Source organism: Peromyscus leucopus, chromosome 14 (genome assembly GCF_004664715.2).
Source record: "Peromyscus leucopus breed LL Stock chromosome 14, UCI_PerLeu_2.1, whole genome shotgun sequence".
Lineage (NCBI taxonomy): Eukaryota > Metazoa > Chordata > Mammalia > Rodentia > Cricetidae > Peromyscus > Peromyscus leucopus.
The window spans coordinates 68,598,852-68,621,035 of record NC_051075.1 but is presented as its reverse complement, the minus strand read 5'-3'; the positions used below and the strand labels follow the sequence as shown (position 1 = coordinate 68,621,035).

The 22,184-nt window shown below is 45.9% G+C and overlaps 1 protein-coding gene across 2 annotated transcripts in view; it reads left to right on the top strand.

Moving 5' to 3' along the window:
- The window catches only part of Fbln5 (fibulin 5), a 73,051-nt gene that overhangs the window by 49,234 nt on the left and 1,633 nt on the right, over window positions 1-22,184 (top strand). For both annotated transcript variants that reach the window (XM_028888269.2, XM_028888268.2), the window contains exons 5-10: window positions 754-876; window positions 3,493-3,609; window positions 7,081-7,200; window positions 10,612-10,734; window positions 11,729-11,855; window positions 15,573-15,768. In XM_028888269.2, the coding sequence (XP_028744102.1) occupies window positions 754-876; window positions 3,493-3,609; window positions 7,081-7,200; window positions 10,612-10,734; window positions 11,729-11,855; window positions 15,573-15,768 (806 nt within the window). The remainder of the gene's footprint in view (window positions 1-753; window positions 877-3,492; window positions 3,610-7,080; window positions 7,201-10,611; window positions 10,735-11,728; window positions 11,856-15,572; window positions 15,769-22,184) is intronic.

Genomic DNA, 22,184 nt, shown 5'->3' with positions numbered 1-22,184 from the left:
CACTAACACAGAGCTGTGTCCTTGGCCCAAAGATGCCATTTGAGTGAATGGGGAGAAAGTCTACAGTCTGTAGCGTCAACAGGCAGATATGTGAAGTGGGACATGGAAAAGATACTGAACACTCAGTCTTCTTGGCCAGCCCCTCCTGCATCTACCTGGTTCCAGCTGCGTCCTCTGTCACCTCCTCACAGAGAAGACTTGAGTCAGGCAGGAGGGGGTGTGGCCTAAGCTTGTGACTTGGTGCTTACTGATCCCTCACCTCTGTTTGCCCAGCTGTAAATTGGGATCATGGAGTCCCATGAGGGTAAGTGTGGGGTCGGGCACACCACACAGTGAATTGCAACTTTTAACAATACTTCTGACTGCCTGATGGTTCATTCGGCAGATGTAGAGGGAATATGTCAATGAGCAAATCCTGCTGCAGTCATGACTACAGGAAGGGGTAGGCAGAAGAGGGCAGGATCGACACAGATGAGTCATTGTTGGCATAGCATACATTAAGAAAAGGTTGGCAATGACTGGTGAAGAGTACATATGGCCATGTTTCCTCCCCTTTGTGTATTTCTTTGAGCAAGGCCAGCTCTGCCCATTCTAATTCAAGGTCAGTGTGTCTCAAAAGTACCTATCAGGGAGGTGATTCTGTCTCTTGGTATAACCCAGTGATATTATCAACAATCTCCCAGCCCAGCAGCAGGTGGATACAGGGTTCTTAGATGTGTGTGACACTGTCTGGAATAATTTTTTGTGTTACAGATGTGGACGAGTGTGCAACAGACTCACACCAGTGCAACCCTACCCAGATCTGTATCAACACGGAAGGAGGGTACACCTGTTCCTGCACCGATGGTTACTGGCTTCTGGAAGGCCAGTGCCTAGGTAAGAGCTCCCTGTGGCTCCTAGGAACTCAGGGGGAGTTGATGGGTGTCAAGGATACAGTACAATGTGGGTGTACTAGGGAGGTCCAAGGAAGCTTTTCTTTGGGTATGTATAGAAAGCTATTAAATTATTTTACACGTGTTACCATCGATTAAAGTATGTTTTCACCATCACTAGCATTTAATATATTTTTTTTGAAATTACATTTTAAGGGCTTGGGCCTAAGTTTGATGAGATCTTCCTGCCTTTGGGAAGTTTACAGCTAAGCCAGGAAGTAGTAGAAATGAGAGTTATTCTACCCTGGTTAGAAATAGTACTAAGGCAAGGGAATACTTTTGCTTAGGTACAGAAATGTTCTAAATCTCAAAGGTAGATCAGGAATGTTCAGCATCATCTCAGCCTAGCACTGCTACCCTGCCACTCCACGGCCCACCCCACAGCTGTGTTCTTCCTTTTTACTCCAGAGGTGTCAATCATCATTGACTGGCAGTTTTATCCCTTGTAGTTGGCATTGGCTAGGACTATTTTTTCCTATTCTCTGGATTTACATTTAGACAAGTTGCCTCAAAGTTAGTTTCAAACAACATTATGGGGGGAAAAATGAAATGGAACAGAGCAAAAATCCAAATCCTTTCCTTCCAGGTCTCTTGATTGAGGCTGAATTTGGGTTTACTCTGTGCCCTGTATGAAGTGTCCTTGAGGCATGATAAACTGCCTGGTCTTGGCACTGCTCTCCTTTGCAGGGAGGCACAAAAGAGCTGATGTGTGAGGGCATCTGGGAATATGATAGTCCCTATGCATTTAAACCAACCTCTGCTCTAATGGAAAATGTGATGCTACTGGTCTGAATGTAAGCAGACCAGCAAGAGAGAGTTATTTGTACAGGAACTTCTTATGTAGGACTCCAGAGCTGGAAAGGATGTTAGATATTATGTCATCTAGCTTTTATAGAGTTGGAGACAAACTCAAAGAGGAGGAACATTTTGGATAAACTTAAAACAAATTGGGTCTAATATTGATGTCTCTGGCTCCCCCGGCCAGATATTTTCTTACCACAAAGGGCACTTAGAGAGATGTGAGGCATGGTACATGGGTCCATTATTGATACCTAGAGGGCAGATTTCTCCATCTGAGAAATGCCAAAAGATGTTGCTCCTCTGCTTGTGAAGGTTGTTCTCTTCCACAGAGCACCGTTGGAGGGATGCTCATTGGTGTAGAATGTGCTGATATGACATGGTCCAGTAGTAGTAACCTCTGACATAGGGGACCTTCCTTAATTTTGGCTGATCCCATTCCTTCTCTTGGCCAAATTCTTCTTTCAACATTCTACAGCCACCTACTGTCCCTTCTGTGCACTGTTGGAGACCTTGCCTTTTTTTTCAGAAAAACAAAGGATGGGGCTGCCTTTCTTCCTACATACTCCAAAGGAGAGGGTACCCTCTCTGCCTCTGATGCCTCTCCAGGCAGCATTGGTGATATTTCCAGCTGTGTCTTGGGAAGAGGTCAGGATTAGCAACTATACAAACCAAAAGGCTTTTCAAATAGGAGCTGCCCATCTCAGGGGAATGTTGTTGGGCCATGTTAGAAGCCAATGGGACTGAGATAAAACAAAATCACAAGGCAGGACACAGACTCCAGTGAGGGCTGAAAAATAGGCAATGGGTTGGGCTGGGGGATGGAAGAGTTCTTTCTAGCCATAGGTAGTAGAAACTGGGCACAAGGATCAAGGCACAAAGACTGCTACCTATACCTTTCTAAGAGCTGAGGTTCCATCGAGGGGACATTAGAATTTAGAGCACAGTCAGATCAGCTGGTCTCAGCTGAGCCTGTGTAAGGACACTGTCCTCCTGGAGAATGCAGGTTTCAATGGAGGAACCCTGCCTACTAGGAGTGAGTTGCTCAGCCCATCACTCTTTTAGCCTGGGATGTTATAAAGTGATTTCCCAATGACATCAAGCTCCTCATGGGCTGGCACATGTTACAGAGAGGTTATAAGGCACAGCTCTGCCAGAAGCATACACTCCCCACCACATCACTACTTTCCATGGCTCAGGAGTGTATTTTTCTGGACTTTTGTGTCCACTCCAGTGTAAGGCTAGGAACCAAGGTGAGCACAAGCATCCTTGCATTGTTGTGTTCATAGGTCTTACTGTAGCACTGCCCAGCTCATCCCGATGCCTGGGATCCTATTCCTGCCAGCTGGACATAGTCATTGTCAGTGGAGCTGGCAGATAGTTCACCAGAGCACTTCTTTTTACATGCTAACTTGTTCATATTCAGGGTACTGAAAAGATCATAGAGAATCATAGCATTGAACCTTAATATTGCATAAGTCTTCATTAAATCTGAGTTGGTTAAGTTCTGAGAAGACATCTAGTGCAATATCCCAATCAAAGCAGAAAAATTTTGTCACAAATTTCATGATAGGTTCAAATGGAAGGAAGGCTGTTTGGGGGAGGTAGAGAATTGTAGGGAAGCTGAGCACTGTGATCCAAAGGGCATCATAATTCCTGACTGCCCTTTCTAGTCCCATCCTAGAGGAGGAGGGCAATGGTACCATGCTGATGGTGGCCTCAGAGAGGAGCCCTGTCTTACCTTGCCTGCATCTGTTTCCAGACATTGATGAATGTCGCTATGGTTACTGCCAGCAGCTATGTGCAAATGTTCCTGGATCCTATTCCTGCACATGCAACCCTGGTTTCACCCTCAATGAAGATGGAAGATCTTGCCAAGGTATGTGACATGTGTGATAACTTGGACACAATATGAAACACTAGACACAGTCACTTTTGGAGCCTGACAGTTGATGTCTGCAGAACACTTGCCATTAATGTGTGTCCTCATTCCTAGTCACTTCTCACTCATCCCCATTGCTTATGGAAACCTGAAACTAGAGCTGGTGGTGTATATGAAACAGCTAAAAAAGTACTCCAAGGATTTCAGAGGGCAGAGCCATAGTCACCCATCAGAAGGACTCTCTGGGTTTGTGATCCTCCTATCATTCTGTGTCTGCTAGCAGGAGTGGCTTTCAGAGCTCTGACCCTGATGAATCACAAAACAAACACATAGGCACTCTGAGAATCTTTCCTGTGCCATTTCCCGATCTCTCTCAGGTATGTTTCCTCTGATCTATGTCAGGAACACCCATTGCTCAACACAGTCAAGGGTGAGTTACCTTCCCTGGCTCCTCAAAAGTCTCCACAAAAGCAGAATAAAAGCAAGGTGCTTTCTGGTTTTCACCTGATTGTTTCTGATAATGATCAGTAAGAAAAGCAAGCTATGTGTCCATTGTGGTTCCTATTGGAAGGCTTCTTCCGCTCAGGAAGTCAATGAAGGCCTTAAGACCCAAAGAATGAATGTAAGTCATGATCTGGCCTGGGATCCACCTCTGGCTCCAGCCTCCAGTCCCTAGCCGATCCGGATAGAGACACAGAATGAAGCCTTTGTTGGAGTCTACCACCAGGTTTTACAGGGCCCATTTCCTTGTCACACCATTTGAGTGAGTTCTGGCGTGCAGGCTCCTGGCCAGCTATTCAGAGGATATTGTGTCTCCATTAGTTTAACCATATCTAAATCACTGGATAAACAGGAAGGCATCAGCATTCAAGGGGTTGATCCTGGGTTCTTTGTGAGGCTCTCTCTCCTTTAAAGCTGGTCCTGCTAATTGTTCCAAGAAGCCCCTGACTGGGCTCCCTTTGCAAGAAGCAGTAATTTTGTATGGGTATGTGTTTGAGAGCAGAGCTGGGCCAAGAGGTTGAGGAAATAAATAAAACAGAGCCCTTCCTTCCCACTGGAACAGGGAGCAGGCGCCTGGCTCCCTTGCTGTTGAGATAAGCAGCTTAGGGCTGATGATGATTTCTTGGGGCCAAGGCTGGGGTTGGAGGTGCCAGCCCAGGTTTTCCCTCAGAGTCTGGCACAGTGTCTGTAGGCGGCACTTGAGCTTGGACATGGGCACTCTGCCACCAGGATATTGCATCAGCAGGGCCCATGGGTCACACAGGCTGTGACGGGTCCTGTCAAGCTTTTGCAATGGTAGTACCTCGTGTCTCCTCAAAGTGCCTGTGTCTGTTAACCTCACTGACCCCTGCAATAGTCTTATGAAGTAGACAGGAGAGTATTTGTGGCCATGATCCACAGATAAAGAAGTTGAACTTCACAGAGGTGAAGCCATTTAGTCAGAGTCAGATGGCTTGGTGGTGTCAGAGTTGAGAGAAAGGCCAAGGGCTCAGTGAGTCAGCTTGGGGCACCTTGTCCTCAGGATTCAGACTGCTGGCCACTAAGCCCCAGGGAGACTCCTATCTCTACCTCTCCAGCGCTGGGTTTATAGCTGTGCCAGCCTACCTTGGTGGGTATGCAACCATGCCTGACTTTTGATATGGGTGCTGGGGATCTGAACACAGATTGTCATGCATACACAACAAACCCTTTGCTGACTGAACTGTCTCCTCAGTCCTTGCCTTCAGGATTAAGTACTCGTTGGAAAAATCTAGCAGAGAGATGCTGCTAGGGCTCAAGGGATATAGCCCTTTCTGTCCTTTCAAAAGTAGCTTTGGGCTATGGAAACAGTATTGAACTCATTCATCACCACGTGGCAAGTGTCTGGCCAGAAACTAAGGATGCCAGCCCTAATGTGCAGCAACATTGGCCTATCTAAACTGGTATGTGGTTTAGTACACCAGGGACACTCTCCTGCCCAGCCCTGCCCCAGTCTGGATGGAGAGATGCCAGCCTCCCCTGAGTGCTGGGTGCATGGGCACCAGGGCAGACTGGTATCTCACCAGCTCCTTCCTATGGCTGTTAATTTGTTTGTTTTTCCTCTGAGGGCTCCAGAGTTGGCAGGAAGCAGGCACTTTGTGGGCATGGGATTAGCCTTCCCCTGTGCAAGGCCCCTCAGAAGCTGCTTACCACAAAGGCCTTTACTTCTGAGAACATTCAAAGCTCTTTTCAGAGCTTTAAAAAGGCTTAACTGGACTTTTGAGGTGGAGAAAATCTCTCTCAACTAGAAACATGGGCATATGAAGCTTGGGATGGTGTTCTTGCAAATGGTCAGCTGATGCCTGTGCCAGAGGATCTTCTCTGCCCCCTCCCCCCATGAGCTGTACAGAATGAATCCCATGGATTATGAAGGGAGTACTGACTTATATCGTAGTTCTAACCAGGCCCTTGCTGGAATGTGAATTGGGACATGTATCTCAATTTTTAGAAACATCAAAATAGCTCTGCCGATGTGTAATTGTGTGTAGGCACACAATTCTGTCAATACTGACATAAAACCATTACCACACTCAGGAGGAGGCATCCACTGTTACTCTTTGTGCCCTTTATAATGCCCCCCTTTACCTGTGTAACATGCAGAATGGAGGACAATGGTCTGAAAGCAGAATTGTTGCAAGAATAATCAGTGAGGCTATTCATTCATAATAAACATATTCTCAGCATTGCCATGATTATCTATCTAAAACTTCAAAGTCAGTGAGGGTGAGAGAGGAGAAAATTAGAGTTGGGAGAGTGGGTTCTGCATGGAAATTCTGTGGGTGAATCTGGGAGAGCAGCCTTCCTGGGAGGTGCAAGTATACACCCACATAGGTGCTGTGTGGGTTCCATTTATCTCCTTTGTGGCTTGCTACTCCAGAAGGGGCATGCATATGGAGCCTGTAGATCTTCAGGTTACATGTTGGAGACTGTCTTAGTTACTTTTCCTGTGGTTATGATAAAGCACCCTGATAGACTTAAGAGAGAAAGAGCTCATTTTGACTCACAGTTCAAGGTTACACTCTAGCATGCTGGGAAAGCTGTCACAGCAGCGACAGCTGGAGGCAGCTAGTCATGTGGCACCCACAGTTAAGAACAGAGTGATGAGAGCTAGTTCACACTCACTTTCTCCATTTATTCAGCCCAGGATCCAGTCCAGGGAATGGTGCTGCTCACTTCAGTTAATTTACTCAACATCATCCCTCATAGGCATGATCAGAGGTGACATAATCCCTCACAGATGTACCTGAAGGCTCAACTGGAGCCAGTAAATTGACAGTTAACACAGTCTCACAGAGTGTGAGGTCATGATCTGATAGGTCCTGGCTGGGGAATCCTTGGTACCTGGGAATCTGGGCTCTTGGTGATATTAGATTTTGCTGCTCATTCATGTTTCCTTGTTTGTGTTTTTTTTCTGTCATGATAATAGTGATGTGCTTTGGTTTTGTACAGATGTGAATGAATGTGAAACTGAGAACCCCTGTGTTCAAACCTGTGTCAACACCTATGGCTCTTTCATCTGTCGCTGTGACCCAGGATATGAACTTGAGGAAGATGGCATTCATTGCAGTGGTAATGAGCTTGGCATTGGAGCTGTCCACCTGTCCAGAGAGCCGGGGCTGGGGCAAGGGATTCATCCCAGGTGTTTCCTCTCATGTCCTGGTTGTGTATCTAGTTAGAGATATTTTCCAGTGTCATGGGAACATAACCACACAGAACAAAGATGAGTCACTTCCTGAGATGTGGAGTTCAGTCTTACCTTCCTGGTCATCTGATCTTTAATGCAAACTCAGGGCTTCTCTCTGGATCTGAGATAGAGTTGGGGAGAGGGAGAACTCACCCAGTTTTGCTTGTTGGTCTGAGAGTTATCTGTCCTTTCCCAGCACTGAACCAAAACCTGAAAATGGTATAGATAATATTTATAGAGGACAGTGATCTCGGAATAATCTCTTTTGCCACTAGATGAGGAGGACATTGAGTAAATAAATCATACCTATAAGTGCATATACTTTGTGTACTTTGGGAATGTCATCAAATAAGCACAGCCCAGCTCTAGGCCTGGCACACAGTGAGCACGCAGTAAACAGGTCTTGAATCAGTAAGTAGAAGCGTGACTATTGAGGGAGTGAGATCTTAGCCATGTGTTTCAAGAACATAGGTGTGGTTTAGTTGACTTTTTTTTTTAAACAAATTCCATCCAAGCCCCAATTGCTCTCATTCTCTGCTCAGTCTAGTTTCCTGAGTCTGTTGTAATTATCTTATTAACCTCCTCTTTTCCCCCCAAGAGTGTTAAATTCCTAGATAGTTAAAAAAAAAACAAAAAACTATTATGAAAGTAAGAACTTATTGAAACTAAGAAACACATTTTATTTATTTATATCTAGTCTGTGGCCTCTCATACAACATAGAGCTATGGGCTCACCTGTATGTCTCTGTCTCTCTGTCTCTGTCTCTTTGTTCTTTGTAAATGTTTTATTAAAGTAAAGCCATTCCACCAGTTTTAACCTCCTCTGCAGTTGTGAATTAGCTCTGTCCACATGAATGTTTGTTTCTTGTAATTTTCAAAATGAAAGGAGGTGGTACTTTAGGTGTAAAAATGACCCAGAAGAATGGAAAGATTCCCAGTCTTGGGTTTCACTGTAACAGGAACCTACCAAGGCTGTGAATGAGACTTGTTTACCAGCTTCCCTTGGGACTGGAATGTTCTAGGGACAGAGTTCTCAGAAACAAATGGCCACCTCTCTTCAGGGCCAGGGCCCTCGGAGCCACAGCAAACAGTTCCAGAGCCTCAGCCTGGTTAAATACCAGCCCCACTCAGAGGCATGAAAGGCCCCTTTCTTCCTAGATTTCAATTCCCCTCATGACATTCTTTAGGGATCTGGGCCAAAGAACTGAGAAGTGTGGAAAGCTTTGCATTGCGGGATGGGGTTAGTACTTTTCCCAGAATTACCTGCAATCCCATAGACATTTATTGATCATAGTCAGGGCACTGAGGTAGGGACTCTGGAGCCATGTGGGGCTGGGTTCAAAGCCTCAGTTAGTCCCTGCTTTCCTTGGCCAGGGTGCTGCCCCAAGTCTCAGCTTCCTCACTGATGGATAACTGTCTTCATGGCGTGGTCATAAGGACTAGACAAATTGGTGTTCCTCAATGGCGCGTGACCACATAATGAATCTTCTCTAAATTTTAAGGACTGGGCTTCATGAGGAGCTCAAATCCTTTCTAGTTTGGCAAGATTTTCTCACTTGACTCTAATTGACTTTCATTTCCCACGTGGTCACTGGATACCACCTTCTACTATTTTTACTGGGCGTCCTGGCTCCAGCAGGCCTTGTAGAAGGCTAGAAGTGGCCGGCCTAAGGAATGTGTTTTCTGCACTTTCCCTAGATACTGGGGCACTATCATCCTTATTTGGTTCTCAAAGATGGAGTAGCCCCTCTTTGCAGCACTAGACCCTCCCAAGTCTTGTCCTCACATCCTCTGGGGATTTACTAAGCCATGTTGATTCTAGAAGTGAGATGGAGTTTTTAACAAGAAAGAATGAAAATGGCCTAAGGCGTGCTCCCTGCCTAACACCTGGCTTCTATTTCAGTGAAGGGTGGAGCCACGGCCTTTTATGGGGAGGGGAGGACCACACAAAAACTTTCTGGGATTTTGGAATTGCAGATGCTAAGACAAACCAGAGTGTAGTGGGTTGGTGACCCTCCTTCACCCAGTAGAAGCAGGGCTGGGGTTTTCCTCCCATTCTTCACTGGAACTATGCTGATGTATTTCTCCCACACTGGCCCTCCCAGATCTGATGATATTAGGTCCTGAACAGGATGTTACCTCATCATGCTCACCGGAGTCATACTGAGAGGCCACATTCAGATCTATGATTTTATATGTAATCATTTGATCTATGAACTTGTCCAGTTTCCTAAGCCCTGTGAGCCCCATTTGTTTGTTTGTTTATTTATTCATTTATGTATTTATGTATTTAAACCCAGATGGTCACAGCACCTTCCAGGGTAGAGGCGGGGATTAAATACGATGAGACAGGTTGAGCCTTTAACATGGCTGTTGACACAAAGGAGTCCTTGGGAATTGATAGACATCACTACTAATACCAAGTAAAGGAATTAATGGAACTGCCAACTACACAGAAGCAAATGATGGCATTATGCTATGATAGACTGGGGCCAGAGTCCCTAGATTTCTCTGCAAAGCTGGTGGAGGGTTGGATAATACTGGAGTATGCTAACTCCAGTTAGGGGATCATATCATAAGTCCACTGACCCTTCACCCATGGCTGGGAGACAGCTCAGAAAGATGGGGAGAGGTTCCCTTCTTGGACACAGAAGGCATTGGCCATGTGACATGTGGATTCTCCAAAGACAAAGCAGCAGCCTCCTTCATGCCAACACTCTCTCTGGGTGATCTGAGCCACCAGTGGTCTGTGAGTTACAGAGTAATCCGAGGACATGTCACATGGGGAAACCAGTGAAAGCGATTTTCGGGAAACAACAACAAATGCAAGAAAAACATGTTTTCTTTGGCATGCCTGTCGAGTGAGGCGCAAATGGGGCCTGCATTGCCAAATTCTGTGTGTGAGGAAGAGTTGGCTTTTCTGGAACGCCTGGTCCTGTGTCAGTTGCCAAGGTCTATGCAGACTAATGGTAGCATCGCTGGGACAATGCTACTCCCAGTCATCTTCTGCAGGATGGTTCCAGGCTGGCTGAAGACTGCTGTATCTCTTGTCCCAGGGAACATCTGAGGCAGTCAGGCCACCAGAGACATTGTGCCTGCCTTGCTTCCTGCCACCCTAGTAGAGCTATCCATGTGTCAGTGGTTAACCTCACAGGGAGTAAGCTCACCATCAGCAAAGGTGATCAAGAAGTAAATTGGCAACCTCACAGCCTTGAAGTCATTGTCTCTCTTGGGAAAGAGTGGGTGTTGGAGATAGTCTGTGAAAATAAACACCAACTCTACCTTGTCGCTCTCAGATATGGATGAGTGCAGCTTCTCCGAGTTCCTCTGTCAACATGAGTGTGTGAACCAGCCAGGCTCATACTTCTGCTCGTGCCCTCTAGGCTACATCCTGTTGGATGACAACCGAAGCTGCCAGGGTAAGACTGTCCAGAGGGGCTGGATGAGGCTGCCTCTGATGGTCATCTACCTGTCTCCTTCTGTGGGTTCTTGTAACTTATGAAGATGTCAGGGTTGGGTGTGGTGGGGCCTGGCAGCTATGGGCAAGGCGTCTGAGTGGGTGGCTCCCTCCTCTCTCCTGTAACTAGTCCTTTGGTCAGGACCTGGTCTACTTACATGTCTACAGTGAACCCTGGAGTGGTAGATGGCGCTTTCTGAGAGCTGCTTTCTGTCCTTCCAGGCAGATAGAGCTCTACAACCCCAAGAATGATTATTTCAGGCCTAACCAAGGCTTCTTATAGCTAGGCCCCACTAATGCATCAGTGTTGGCTTTCTCATGTTTCCTTGAGACCAGCTTGCCCTGCTGGCCTTCTATGACTTCCTAGAGATTGAATTCTGGGGGACTGACTGCTAGGTCTCTCACAGGGTCCAGAGCCTGAATATGAAAAGGCCAAGTCTTCTCCAGATTGGTAGTCCTACACTATAACTACCAGGGTCTTGCAGAATGACTGCCTCATTATTGATTTTATCCCAACACCAAACTAGAATTATCCACAGTGGTACTGGGCATTAGAAATGTCATGTGAATTACTATAAACATGAGCCATCTAACTTAATTCATCTAGTAGCTACATTAAAAATAATAAAGACAAACAGATGAAGTTACTTTTAATGCTATATTTTATTTAAAGCAACTGATCCAAACATTTTGTAGTTTTAATATGTACTCAATAGAAAAGTCACTGATAAATACTATAAATTCTTTCTTTTTACTAAACCATAGAAATCAGGTGTCTATTTCCTGTTGCAAACATCTCAATTTTCACTCCCCACATTCTGAGTGCCCAATAACTGTGTGGAGCCAATGGCTGCTATATTGGATAGTAAGATGCAAGGGCCTCTCATCCTCAGTCTACTCCCAACCCCCCTTGGTCCAGGGCTAACACCATGCTTCTTCTCCACCTTGCATTTCAGATATCAATGAATGTGAGCATAGAAACCACACATGCACTCCACTGCAGACGTGCTACAATTTACAAGGGGGCTTCAAATGTATTGACCCCATCCGCTGTGAGGAGCCTTATCTGCTGATTGGTGATAAGTAAGTCAAGGCTAGTCCTTTGGAAGTGGAAGGGGTGGGGACCTGGCTTAGGAGACAGTATCTTGTAAAAGAGGTTACTCGAGCCAAGGAGTCAGGAGATCTGGCCTGCTTCTTACTTTATGCAGATGGGTCTATGCCTACGTACAGTGTTCTCTGTTGCTCCCCAATGCATGTCAGAACTATACAAAGATTATCTAGACAGCCAGTAGAGAGGCAGAATTCATGAATCTGATTCTGCTACCGATGAACATTCTAGATACCTAGGGTCTTTCAGAGATGAGCTTCTTAAATGCGGCACACAGGCCTCCCCTGAGGATCTTAGAGTGTGTGGGCTCAGATGCAAGAGTGTAACCTGGGAGAGGGCTGTGATTTTGCTCTTCTGGCAAGCCTCAGGAGAAATGAAGATTTCCAGTCCAGATTTCCAGTCCTGCTCTGTGAGTGGTAAGCTGCTGGAGAATTCTGGAGTTCTCAATACCCAAGGATAACTAGCTTGCCCTAGTCAAGTTTCTGAAGTCCTAAAGACAGATCAATTACTAAATCATCAAATGGCAAATAATATTGTTGAGAAGGTAGCCTCAACAAGATGGCGGCACCGTGATGTGTTTCCCAGCCCTGGGGTCCTGTGTCTCTTTTCTTTCCCTTTATCCTCACTCTAACCCCACCCTCTGCTGGCCCATCTCAGTTCCTCATCCTGCACGCAGAGCATACATGCACAGCATACAGCACACATAGCGTACACACATGCTTGTACATCTGCCATCCTCTCCTCAGTCTGCTATACTCCCAGTCCCCCAGCAACTGCAAACCCTCACAGTGGGGATGAATGACTGAGTCAGCCACACCCATTCCATTCTTCTCTCAAAGGGACTTCAGGGCTTACCAATGTGATTCCTGCTGTGATAAAAAAAATGGACAAAAGAAGATGACAAAGTCAGGATTGGGGGTTCCTTTGGAGCTCTTGTCATGTGTTGCTATGAGCTGTGCTTCCAAGTAATTCTTTAGAACAGGGATCTTCAGTTTCTGATTCCAAATCCCCAAGTAGCCCAACAGAGCATTAGGCTACTCTCCATGCGTGGGTCTCTATGGGTTTGTCTGGCTGGAAACTGATCCCATCCAACTGGCAGCCTTGAGCAGATGTTACCAGTGAAGTCTCTGCCCTGAAAAAAGCTTGGAGACTTCCTCCTTTAAAGCCCCAGGCCCATGTGATGGTCACCCCCTTCCAGCTCCTTGTCTGCTCAGGTGGCCTGTGCTCCTGCCAGCTGGAACCGGATTTGCTCTCACCTTGACCGACACTCAGAGGGCCCAGCCTCCCAGCGTTTGTGCACATACTTCCTGCCAGATGGAAGGCATTTCTTCCATCTCCTTGTGGCCGGACCCAGCCCATCTTTTAGATCTCTGCTCAGTTGGTGCCTCTCCCCCAGCTGTTCACGATCCTCTTCAGCTGGGAGCCATCACGTCTTCTTCCAAATTTCTTTTAGGAAACAATTATTTTCCCTCTGACATGTGACATTTTAATGCGATCAGTTTGGCACCAGGGCTGCTGGGACTTGGCTGTTTTGATGCAGCCTTAACAACATGATACTTTGATGATTCTTTGTAGTCTTTGACTTGTTAACTGTGAGTGGTGCCCCTGTTCTGGGCTAGGTGGTGTGACTTTGCTCTTGTGGAGCTTAAGCTTGTATGGGAGCGAGAATGATAAACTGCGGCCACAACTGCTCCATTAGGGGGACCTTTTTTTTAATTGTGAATAACAGAGAGAAAACATCCGGAGACATCTGGAAGGGTCCAGAGCAGAGAGAAAAGAGAAACAGGTTGGACATGGCCAGTTCTAGGGAAGCCAGATAGTGAGAGAGAATAATGGTGATAGCAAGGGCGAGTGAAAGAGCGGGAGAAAGTGTGAGAGAAAGCATGAGCGGCAGGGAGTGGGCAAATCACGAGGACAAGGAAGGACTCCTTTGGGGGAGGCAAAACCCGTTCCACAAGTTCCTGAGAAATGCTGGCTTGTTTTTAACCAGAAACCCTTCTCTGAGCTCCTTTCTGGATATGTGGACTACCTGAGACCTACCAAAAGTCTAGAAAGACATTAAACAAATTGGTGTAAGAGTGGATACATAATGATAGACTGAGTAAGGAGTTTGTAGAAGAAAGAGGAGACTGAACCTGTTCCAGGAATCTAAAGGCCACTGAGAAAATGACCTTTGGGTAGGGCTGGAAGTTGAGTTGACCTTAACTGAACAGAGACTGGAAGAGCAAAGGGAACAGCATGTACACGGGCAGCTAAGGCAAGGGTGGCCTTTAAGCCTACGAGGAATCCAAGAAGTTGAGCTCCTGCAGCGTAGGGAGGTGTGAAGAACAGCGGCCTGAAGAAGCCTTAGAGCAGTTGGTGGGGTAGGCAGACCCAGCAGGCTCACAGAGGCCCACAGAGGCTAAAACTTGTTTTCATTCAAGCACCACTGAAGGGCCACTGAAGAGTGTGCAGGGGACAGATGGAGTCTAACTCAGTTTGACAAAGGGCAGTCTGTTAGGAGGACGTCACCGAGGCCCCGGTGAGAGAAGGAGACACCTGACCCAGTGGCCAGCACTGAGGTGTCAACATTGTTGATTCTAGGTCATTGTTCCCTAACATCCCTTCTACTTGCAAAAACTGTTAGTTGCAATTCCAAACTAAATCCTGTGTCCAGAAGCCTCTTTACATGTGCCTCCTGCTGTGAACTCTGCTCAGTAAGCGGACTGGAGGAAGGATGGGAGGAGAGATGGGTAAGTCAGCAGGAGTCTCCAGCAGGCATTCTTTGGCAACAGATGCCGACGGTTCTGTTAGTTTATGTTATTCCTAGGGTTTGAAACTATCTGCTCCGCATTAGAAATACTTGTGTTTAAATATTTGTATTTTTCCTACTGGAAGGTAAATAGCTTGAGGTCATGATGTTACTTAATATTGAATTTCTGAAGTGTCCAGTGAGTTCTGAGCTCTTGTAGACTGGATAAAAAGATTCAATTATAGTCCACACATACTGGGCTGAGTGTAATAGAGAGTGTGAAGGACCCTTGAGAACCATCAGTCTAATATAATTTTCATTTTTACATATTCTTAAAAGTTTTTAAATGAGTATGGGTATTTTGCCTGAATGTGTGTCTATCCACCATATGTCTGCCTGGTGCCTGAAGAAGCCAGAAGCCAGCATCAGATCACCCTGGGAGTGAAGTTACAGACAGTTGTGAGCTGCCATGTCTGGGAATGGAGTACAGACAGTTGTGAGCTGCCATGAGGGTGTTGGGAATCGAACCCGGGTTCTCTGGAAGAGCAACCAGTGCTCTTAACTGCTGAGGCATCTCTCCAGCCTCCACTTTAAATATTCTCAGTGACCGTCCTTGATTGGGAAGCGAGGACTATATGGCCATCAGCACATGTCTAAATACACAACACATGTGAAGTGCACTGGAGAATGTCCCAGCGTTCTGATGACCAGAGGTCCAATGAAATCCTTTAGTAGCCAGAATATCTGATGCCAGGGAAGGCTACTGTCTAGGAGACAGATCTATCTCATCTACATTCTAGAGAGCTCTCAGATGAGAACCAGGAGTGGAGGTGTTCCCCAGTTGCTCCACTGGGTGGTAAGAATGACATGGCTTTGTTTCCAGGGGTTTAAGTGAGGGAGTAGGCACAGCTAGTGCCTGAAAAGGATTCCCTGAGCACTCACATGATTTCTCTCCTACCAGCCGCTGTATGTGTCCTGCTGAGAATACTGGCTGCAGAGACCAGCCCTTTACCATCTTGTTTCGGGACATGGATGTAGTGTCAGGACGCTCTGTTCCTGCTGACATCTTCCAGATGCAAGCAACAACCCGCTATCCTGGCGCCTATTATATTTTCCAGATCAAATCTGGCAATGAGGGTCGAGAGTTCTACATGCGGGTAAGAGGGAGTGTGAGCCATGCCTGCCATCTTTAACAATGGCCACCATCTTTAACAATGTCTGCCATCTTTAGCAAAGGCCACTCTCTTTTTGTTTGTGGGGTGTGTGTGTGTGTGTGTGTGTGTGTGTGTGTGTGTGTGTGTATGCATATCAAGGCCAGAGGTCAATGGTGTCTTCATTCTATTGCTCTCTTCCTTTTTCCTCGGTCACTCGATGCCTAGTGGTTTCTGTCTTTAATATCAGCCTTGTGTGGTGTAGTCTACAATCATGTTTCAGGGTTAAGGATATAGACCAGAGGGGCAAGTGTGGAAAGCAGAAAAGCGATAGGAGTTCAGGGTTCAAGGTCTCTCTTCTATCACTTTCTGCATGGTCTTGTGAAATGTGCTTTTCCTTCATGTGTCTCAGGAGCCTCCTCTGTGAAACGAGAAGTTAGGCCATGACACTGTCTTAGTGTAAACCTATGGAAGAGACTGCACACCTTTGCTTACACATTCATTCATTACTAACTTGACAAGTATATTATATACATACTATGCATGTTTAGAAGCTGAGAATACAGCATTTAAAAACCACCACCAAAAACAAAAACCACCCCAGCTAGGCATGATGGTGCACACCTTTAATCTCAGCACTCAAGAGACAGAAGCTGAGTTCGAGGATAGCCTGGTCTACAGAGCAAGTTCCAGAGAGCCAGGACTGTTATACAGGGAAACTCTGTCTCAAAAACAAAAAACAAAAAAAAAAAACCAAACCAAAACCAAACAGACAAACAAACAAACAAACAAACAAACAAACCACCTCAAACCCTCACTCTTGTAGTACTTACATGCTAGCTAAAAAGAAGAGTGACTTACCTCCTTATAGACCACTGATCTTTGTCATATTGTATCACGTATGTAGGCACTTGTCCAGGGGGAAGATTCTAGAGCTTCATCTGTAGATAACTTGTTTCAGTGGTGAACCAGAGCAATGTGTTCCTAAGATCCCAGTTCTGAGAGGTGGAGACAGGAGGATCCCTGGGACTTCCAGGCCAGCTAGCCTAGCTGAATTGGTGAACTTCTAGCGCAGTGAGAGACCCTATCTCAAAAAAGAACTAGAACGAGGCTTGGTGGCAAATATCTCTAATCCCAGAACTCATCATAGTAGAGACAGAGACAGGTGAATCTCTGTGAGTTCAGGCTAGCCTGGTCTATATAACAAGTTCCAGGCCAGCCAGGGTTATAGTGAGACCTTGTCTCAAAAGAAAAAAAAAAGCAACTGAAAAAGAGAAAGACACTTGATGTTGACCCCTGATTTTTACATGCATGTACACACATATGCACAACACCTACATGTACATGAATCCATACACACACACAAACATATGCACACACACGGCAACCAGAAGGGCCCAAGATATTCCGTTCTGTGGCTGTTGTAGCAAGTGACCACAAACCTGGTGGCTTAAGACAACAGAAATCTATTTCTTCATAGTCTTGAAAACCACAGTATCTTAAATTATTTGCATCCACACCAAAGCATTGTAGGGCTGTCCCATGTCTAGAGGAGAAGCATTTCCTGTGTCTTCTAGCTTCTGGTGGCTGCCTCATGTCCTGTGTTTCAGTTAGGGTTTCTATTGCTGAGATGAAACAACATGACCAAAGTGAGTTGGGGAGGAAAGGGTTTATTCAGCTTATACTTCCATATCATAGTCCATCACTGAAGGAAGTCATGGCAGGAACTCAAAACAGGGTAGGGGCCTAAAGGCAGGAGCTGATGCAGAGGCCACAAAGGGGTGCTGCTTACTGGCTTGCACCTAATGGCTCACTCATCTTGCTTTCTTATAGAACCCAGGACCACCAGCCCAGGGATGGCACCACCCATTATGGGGTTTGGTCCTTCCCCATAAATCATTAATTAAGAAAATGCTCTACAGACTTGCCTACAGCCCAATATTATGGAGGTATCTTTTCAGCTGAGGCTCCTTCCTCTCAAGTGATGCTTGCTTGTGTTGTGTTGATGTAAAACTGGCCAACATATCCTTACTATAGCCACATCACTCCAGCATCACTTATGCATTTCCTTCTTGCCTCCTCTTCTGCATATGGCGGAGTGCCCTCTGCCATGCTCATATGGAGACTCTTGTGATTTGACTTAGGAACACCCATTTCCCTGGGTTCAGACCTTAATCTCATCCTCACTTTGCCAGGATTGGGACCTAACTGTCTTTAGGGTCACAATTTGACCCACTGAACCCAGGAGTATATATGTCACCATAGGGAGTTATACTCAGAAGGATAGGCCAATGGGCATCTTACCCCCTTGACCTGAGACCTATGCAAGGGCCTGTGACAGAGCTGTATCTCTGTACTTCATGCCTTTCCCCAACCCCTTGACAGAATCTTTCAGTCCTTGCCTGAAAGGACTATTAATCCTGGGGCTATTAATCTCAGGACTAGTCTCACTAACATTATCCACTGTCAGTGATATCCTCACAGAATCAAGTCATGTGTGACTTGTGGAACTGGTTTAGAGCTGGCTTAGACCAAAGCAGAAGAATCAAAGGCTTGGAAAGAAGCTGACATGAGAAGTGAGAGGACCTTCCGAAAGATGAAAAAGATGGAGTGGTGTGTGTGTGTGTGTGTGTGTGTGTGTGTGTGTATCATTCTTGAGCTCATAAGCACTGGTGTCTGTCAGAAACTTGCCCTTACCAAGTCTTGGTGGGCTGACTGTCCTCTCAATTACTGCCAAGCCACCAGTGTCCTTCATCTGGAGACACAGGCATCCCAGTTACAGAGTAAAGAGATGGCTCTCCCCTTTAGGGATTTAAGACTCCATCACTGATTCTTCCTGCCTGAGTTTCCCTTCAGCCCTAAGCAGGACAGGAGTTCTGTAGAGGCCATCTTGTCTAGGCAACAGGTCAGTCCACTGAACACCACCCAGTCAAATCCCCCAGGCTCCAGAGTCACTCTGGTGATCAGCCTGAGAGGTACCCAGGGATATGGGAAAAGACTTTTGTCCTATTGATGGAGTGGACAGGAGGGAGACCCTATTCCTTAGAACTTCCTCTGGGCCCAGACTGTCACAGCAGCTAAGGAACACAAGACACTGAGCTCAAAATGGAATGTAGCTTGTGTCTCTCTGAGAAAGCTAAGGAAGACCTGCAAGCTTTATCATTTTTATTCAGAAGAGATATAGAAGGGACAAAGGGATATAGGCCTGTCATAAAAATGACCAAAGAAACTAAAGGATGGAGGAGATAGCCAAAGTCCCCAAGACTGCACCAGGGACCAGAACAGGGGACCCTCCCCAGGGGCCACTCACTGATATTTATTGTGGGCCAGGCTGAGTACTATACCTTGGTGAACTCCAGTTTCTCTCAGCCCTGTGATCTTGGGCATGTTGTCAGTCTCAATTCCCTGATCTCTAGAAAAGATCCTAACGTTGACTTTTGGATTAGCTGAAGTCATTCACTTAGTACAGCATCTGGAGCACAGAAGGACTTTTTGTCACATGTGCAGGGCTGAAGGGTGTGAAACTGTCAAGCACTGCGCCCATTCTCTTCCTTGTTGCCTCAAACCTGTGCACTCCTAGGTGACACCTCAGCCTGCTTCTGTAGGACTCTAGGGACATTCCCTGACTACTATCCTACTGTCCCTTTCTCTTTCACCAAAGCCCCTGATGACTTACATGGAAGCGACAACCTCCAGGCTCTTTCAGTGTCAAGTTTCTGCCTGCCCCTGGTGTTAGGATCTCAAAAGAGCATCATGTAGCAATAGAAAGCATTCAATCAGTGTATAACTATCGATATAGACACTGCTGTTGCCACTGCCATGACCTCCCAGACCTTGAAAAAGTTGGGAATGCTACCCAGGGGGGTGGAGCATCATGTGGCCATTCAGGTTCTTCTATACTGAGGTTCATTGGTTTTTGTAAGAAGCACTTGGGAGCAGCACAGACAGTTTCAGCCAATCATACATGCACATCCACATCCACATGCAAACATATATATATATATACTTGCTCACAGGTGCATGCAAACACACATTACTCATTTTACAAGTTACATACATATGTATGCATACCTATGCATCTGCACAGGCATAGTCCTACCACAAACCCTGGGAGCAGTCTTTCTAGAGTGGAGCCCTGCACAGAAGCCTGGATTGGCTTTTATTAGGGGGCTTGGAGGCACAGTTAGAGCTAGAAAAAAGAGAAGGATCATAGAGTTTAGACTGTGCCAAATTATGTTTAGTCCATGGTGAGAGGGATCAGGTGAGCTGTGTGTAGCTCATTTTCCTTTGGGTCAATTCTGCCAGCTTTCCTAAGTCATCCACCTGCATCCTTCATGCAGATTTGAGCTGGGCACTGAATTCAGACACCAACAGGATATGGCTTCTGTTCAAGCACACACTCTGAGGTAGACATGGGGAATCAACTAACAAAGCCAAATTCATGCCATGCAATGGTAGGAAATGGAGAGACAGAGAACTGAGTGATTGAAAACAAGCCTTTTAGAGTCAGATCTTCTAGTATTGTACTAGTCTTATGACCTTATGGGTCATAACGGTCATAACCCTTAACCTGTTTACAGAGATAAATAAGAAATGGGCTAAAGTTATAGTCAAATGCCTAGCCTCATGATCATCATTTTGGGGTATGTAAGATCTTAGGGATCAAACCCACAGCCTCATACATACTAGGCAAGTGTTCCATCTCTGAGATATGTCCACAGCATTATCACTGTTGTTTTGAATCAGTAGTTACCAAAACTACTAATGACTAGTATTCTTAGGGCAGGTATTTCAGTAATGCCTGAAAAGATGAATTTGGTGGGAGTGGTGGCTGTCTTCAGTCCTGGCTGGCACTTGAGTACTCCCAGGTGCTGTGAGCAAACCTTTATCAGGTTTCAAAGGCTCTGGTCCTACCAGAATCTGAACTCATGACTTCCAAAGTTGCTTCTAGATGAGAGGGTCTAGCACTACCTAAAACATTTAAGACATTGCTCAAAAGAATAGCCTAGCAGCTTCTCTTTGCTCCACTCCCCATTCAGATACGCATCTCTGCAAATTGCTCTCCTCACAGCCACCTACAAGTTAAGGTCCTTAATACCCTTAGCCTTTGTTTAAGCAAATGGATAAAAATGAATGAATATGTGGACGCTGTGGCCATTTCCCTGCATGGCTGTCCCTGCTGAAGTCCTGGCCCTGGGTGCTGATATTTTGAAAGGGTCAAGAAGGAAGTCTGAGAGATCCTCTGCACACAGAGATACTGATTACGTGGGTGCTGACTTGAATACAGAGAGACAGTGCCAGGAGGAAATTGCATGACTATAATTGCTGATAGCCTGATGGACAAGGCAGGTCTACTGCTTAGCCCATACCTGTCTGCCAGCCTCACTTCTGTCATACTAGTGGCCATTCTTAGGGGAGGTGCCAAACTTTATGGGGAGTCTTCCCTTTATGGAGGCAAAGTAAATGCCTTATATGACTTTATCCGGGCCAAGTTCCTTGATTTCATGGAGACTGTTCCTTTCATTTTTCTGGGTACTGCAGCTTCTGGGAAGTTATTTTCCAGCCTATCCATGTTCTCCCCTGTGCTATTTCCTCTGCAGACATCCTGTATCTGTGTGTTTCACTGGCCCTGGAATTCACAGATTTAGGACATCACTAAGGAGAACACTCAAAGCCCATAGTCTCTTCTGATAATTGTTGAATAATGAAAAGAGGAGCTGAGGTTTGCACCCAGGCAGAAAATTCAAATGAAAGTCCTTAGCTCTACCCCTGGATGACCCCAAGCGATTATTTAACCCAGTTGTCCCCAGTTTGCTTGTTTACAGAATGGAATAATGAGACATATCTTTAGGATAGTCTTTATGTAAGGGCAGCTGTCTCCCAACCCCCAGGATCCAGTGCTTCTATATCAGCACCTTTCAATTGTTTGTGTGTCCACCAATCACCTGGGACCCTGTTAAGCTACAGATTCTGGCTCAATAGAGCTTGGGTGGAGCCCAGGAGTCCACATTTCTGACTGTATCTATAGACACTGATGCTGCTAATCCAAGGCCCTTGAGGTGAACTGAATAAGTAGACATATATAAGAAAGAACGGGAGCATGCCCCCACTTGGTACCCAATTGATGCTAGCACCCTCTCTTGGATGCCACTTTGGAAGTTCTAGGAAGGTTCTGTGCTAGAGAAAAGTTCACATGACTTCAATAGGATCTCATTGATAGGGTCACAGAAGGGTGACTTTGGAGGAGACTATGGGTGCCCAGAGGTTGGCTTTTAACAGATTTCACTTTTCCTAAAAATGTTCTTGTCTTAGTTTTTCTTTTTAATTGCTGGGATAAGACATCATAACCAAGACAACTTATTAAAAAAGCATTTAATTTGTGGCTCACAGTTGCAGATAGAGTGCATGACCATCACAGTGGT